The sequence below is a fragment of the Austrofundulus limnaeus genome, unplaced genomic scaffold (genome assembly GCF_001266775.1).
Source record: "Austrofundulus limnaeus strain Quisiro unplaced genomic scaffold, Austrofundulus_limnaeus-1.0 Scaffold297, whole genome shotgun sequence".
Lineage (NCBI taxonomy): Eukaryota > Metazoa > Chordata > Actinopteri > Cyprinodontiformes > Rivulidae > Austrofundulus > Austrofundulus limnaeus.
In genome coordinates this window covers 15,563-19,680 of record NW_013952699.1, presented here as the reverse complement: position 1 = coordinate 19,680, position 4,118 = coordinate 15,563, and the positions used below count along the sequence as shown (strand labels likewise).

Below are 4,118 nucleotides of genomic sequence, written 5' to 3'. Positions count from 1 at the left end.
AAATAAATGTTTATCAAATAAAGTCTGATGTTACAACTAATCCTGGATCCCTTTAAAAATATTTAATACATGCAGATAATAAAACTCGTCACTTTCAGTTTAAAAATGCGGGGGAAAAAACATGTTTAAAACAGATTTCTCCTTCTGATCGTTCATTTGTTTCATCATCTGTCATTTCATTTTCTCCTTCATCTTTCCCACTGTTTGTGTTTGTAGATTTGCTGTAAATGTAGACATGAAGGAAGGGAAAGAGTGGAAAGAGTTTAAGGAGGTAACCAAAGAGGACAAGGAGTTAGAGAGCCACAGGCCGCTGTCAGTGATGAGCTCCTTAAGTTACAGGAAACTGTCCAGCCTGGACTCTGCTAAGGACTCTGAGGACCCTCCGTCCTTCCAGAAGTCCAGGTCCAGAGCCTCTGACCTTCACGATGACGCTCAGTCTGTGAGCTGCAGGAAGAGCTCGGCGCTGCAGGAGGACATCGGTGGCAGAGAGTCTGTGGTCTCCCAGGCGTACTCAGAGGCAAACAGCAGAGCCAGGAGGGGTCTGGAGAGCCGCTGGACTCAGGCAGACACAGACTCTTGTGTTTCCTTCGCTCGGCCTTCAACCAACCTCAGCTTCCTGTCAGACTGTCAGCCCGGCAGCAGCTCGGGCCTRTCCGGCTCTCAGGCCCTCCATCGAAGCGCCTCGCGGTCAGCGTACGGCAGCGGTCCCAGCAGCCCCTGCTTCAGCCGGCGCTCGCAGAGCCGCAGTCCAGGAAGCGTGAGCCGGGCCGGCTCCCGCAGCCGTCTGAGCCTCCTGGACGTGGACGACAGCTGGAGCGTGGCCTTCAGCGAGCGGTCCGCATACAGTCCTCACTCAGGTCGCAGCGTGTCCATGCCTCCGCCACAAGCCCGGCCGGCTGCCGAGCTGCACTCGGTGGACGACTCGGACATCAAGCCGGTCAGCCACCGCAGCTACCTGGACCCGGACCTGGAGAAGGCCATCAACGAGGTGCTGAGCTTTAAACCCATCAAGTTCAAACGCAGGAGCTTAGAGGACTCTGCTGATGAGAACAGTAAAGACCAGGAGACAAGTCTGGGCAACAGAGACGGTCCTCGTCCCACCAGCAGTCTCAGGCACTCTGTCTCTGCTGTGGACTGCAGGACATCATCATCATCATCATCATCACTGCGCAGCGCCAGCAGCTGCAGCAAGAAGAAAAGCAAGAAGAAGAGAAGTACCAGCTCTGAGTCCCACCGTCACAGGAGCAGCTCCAAAAGGAGGAGCAAGAAGTCCAAGAAGAAGAGTCGCTCCTCCTCCTCCTCCTCCTCCTGCTCCTCCTCAGAGTCTGGGTCCAGCTCCGACGCTTCAACCATCTCATACCGAAGTTCCAGCAGTGTGAAGAAGGCTCCGACCAAAACCACGTCAGACCCAGACCTGGAGGAGGGGCCTGCCGAGGCTCCGCCTGGAAACAGGAAGGAGGAGAAGAAGAGGAAGAAGAAGGTGGACAGTCTGATGATGAAGTACTTGTACCGAGCCGACAGTGACTGAAGCACACAGTAGGTGTTGGGTTTGCAGAGTGGAGCATGGTGTGAGCTAACCTCAGCTTTAGCCTCAGCAGTCCTGCTGAGGAACCACAGACCCCCTGAGTYCACACACCAACAGGAACGAACCGTCTGAAGGTTCTGTAGTGGTCAGGAACAGAGTTTATCTTTATCGTCTGAAACAAACTGTGGATTCCACCTGAAACTCTTTGTTTCATAAAGTTTTCATTAACATTTATTGATGTTAGCAGCTGATCTAACATTTATTAAAGGGACATTTAGGTCATTTTGAAGTGAGATTCTGTAGAAAACAGAAACAACTAACATCTTACCTGTTGTAGATAGCTCTGTGAGCAGGTTATTCATGATGGTACAGAGGAGCTAATGGCTAGTTAGCGACAGTGTTGTATAAAGTACCACAAAGTGATACTTGAGTAAAAGTACAAGCATCTTATCATAAAATTACTTTGGTAAAAGTTAAAGTCTCCTTTAGGAATATTACTTGAGTAAAAGTCTTAAAGTATCTAATATTTTTGTACTTAAGTATTAAAAGTAAAAGTATTGATTTAAAATGAGCAGTTGGATTTTCTGTAAGGACATTTATTAGGAGGTGACCTCCCCAAAAACTGCAGAAATGACTGTTGTATTAAAATAATTAATGTTAAATTTAGGATGAAGTCCAGCTGTTTCAGTTTATATACATATATCAAGGCTGCACAAAGCTTTTCCCCAAAATGAAAATCTATCTGAGGGCTGCGGCCAAATGTAAKAATATAATTCATGAAATACAAATACTTCTTAAGTACAGTCCTTTTATTTTAATGATTATATCCTGCTGGAGTGTGACATGATTTGTTTGTGTACAAACTAATACACTATCAGAGTTTTATATATTTATACTTCTCATTCAACCACAGTTAAATTCACTCTATAGGAGGTACAGTTTATATGGATAGTTTTTATTTTTTTACAATAACAAGATGGAATGAAAACAAGTAAAAATGAAATAAAAGTAACGACTTTCTACTTCTTGTCTTTTTAAAAATTTAAGAAGTAGAAGTAAAAAGTAGGCTGAAAAATAATTACTCAAGTAAAGTACAGATACTGACAAAATCTACTTAAGTACAGTAACAAAGTATTTGTACTTAGTTACTTTACAACTCTGGTTAGCAGTAAGTTATCAACCAACCTATGATAACGCTGAAGGTGGTGAGATGAATTCATCAACTAAAGTCTTTAAAATGCAAATAGCAGCAGCAGCCAGCTGTAGCACTTCCTGCAGAAGCATCCTGATATGAAATAAATAAAAACAACATTACAAGACACTGACGGCAGGGTAAAGTTTATAAATGAGTCTGACTTGTTTTATAGCAGCAGACTAGCCATTAGCTCATCAGTCCTGTTAGAGTCAGCTTTATTTATCTAACCTCAGGTGACACGTTCAGACTTTCTTTCTTTCTTTATTTATTTCTTTATTTCTTTATTTCTTTATTTATTTATTTATTTCCCCTGCAGCCCTCCAGGCCGAAGGCGCTACTGCTTAGACAGATCTGACGATGAGGAGGAGGAGAACGAGGAAGGTGCAACAACTCTCAGCAGATACTGCAGGTCTTTGAAGGAGGACGACGGTGAGGACAGGTCTTATGAGACCGAATCCTAGACCCCCTCAGTCCAGGTGCTGCTCTGTCTGCTCTGAGCAGCACCTGTCAATCAAACTCTTCACCATCAGCTCCTCAGAAACACTTGTTTGACCTGAACCTGTTTCTGATTAATGAACAGTCGTTTTATGTCCTGTTTTTATGCTTTATGTCCTGTTTGTTTGAAACATGTTAAAGTTAAACTGAAACCACTTTAAATAACCTGATGTTGGAGCAGAGACTCTGATGAAGCTTTAACACATCTGATCCAGCAGACTGAGACCACTCACTGAGGACTGATGTTTCAACATGTGTTTACTCACAGTGGAACAGATGAACCATTAAAACCAGCTGTTATTAACTCCTCTTAAAGATCTGTTCCAGTCAGTTCTAATGATGGTAGTTATCAGCAGGTCAGAGGTTCAGAGTAAAGACCAACCTTTCTGAGACGTGTCTCTGCTTTAAAATGATCAATTTACTATTTTATAACACATTATTTTATTTTCAGCTTGTAGCTCTGTCATTATTCTAGTGTCAGGATGCTTGAAGCTGGGTTTCTCATAAGTCACAGCGTGTCTTTAAAGAGAAAATATTTCTCCTTCGTACAGAAACACGTTTGATCCACGCTACTTCCTGCTTTCTGTTCTTATTCTGCACAAACTGACCCGGTGTTTGAATTTTTGCATTACACTTCAGTATATTGTAAATAAAGGATGGTGGTCGTTTCCCTTTTTCCTCTCTTTGTTTACTTTGACAGAAACCAACTGATAATGGAATGGCAAACAATGGTATACCAATGGCAAACAATGGTATATCAATGGTAAACTGGTATATCATTGGTAAACAATGGTATACCAATGGCAAACAATGGTATATCAATGGTAAACTGGTATATCATTGGTAAACAATGGTATACCAATGGCAAACAATGGTATATCAATGGTAAACTGGTATATCATT

General features: G+C 43.1%; 1 protein-coding gene across 11 annotated transcripts in view; it reads left to right on the top strand.

Moving 5' to 3' along the window:
• The window catches only part of myo18ab (myosin XVIIIA b), a 145,687-nt gene extending 141,802 nt beyond the window's left edge, over positions 1-3,885 (top strand). For 10 of the 11 annotated variants that reach the window (XM_014021567.1, XM_014021565.1, XM_014021561.1 and 7 more), the window contains 2 exons: positions 217-1,536; positions 3,037-3,126. In XM_014021567.1, coding sequence (XP_013877021.1) covers positions 217-1,528 — 1,312 coding nt within the window. In that variant the 3' untranslated portion in view covers positions 1,529-1,536; positions 3,037-3,126. Of the gene's footprint in view, positions 1-216; positions 1,537-3,036 lie in introns of all 11 variants that reach the window. The other variant, XM_014021564.1, reaches the window with a different exon arrangement.
• The last annotated feature ends 233 nt before the right edge of the window (positions 3,886-4,118 follow it).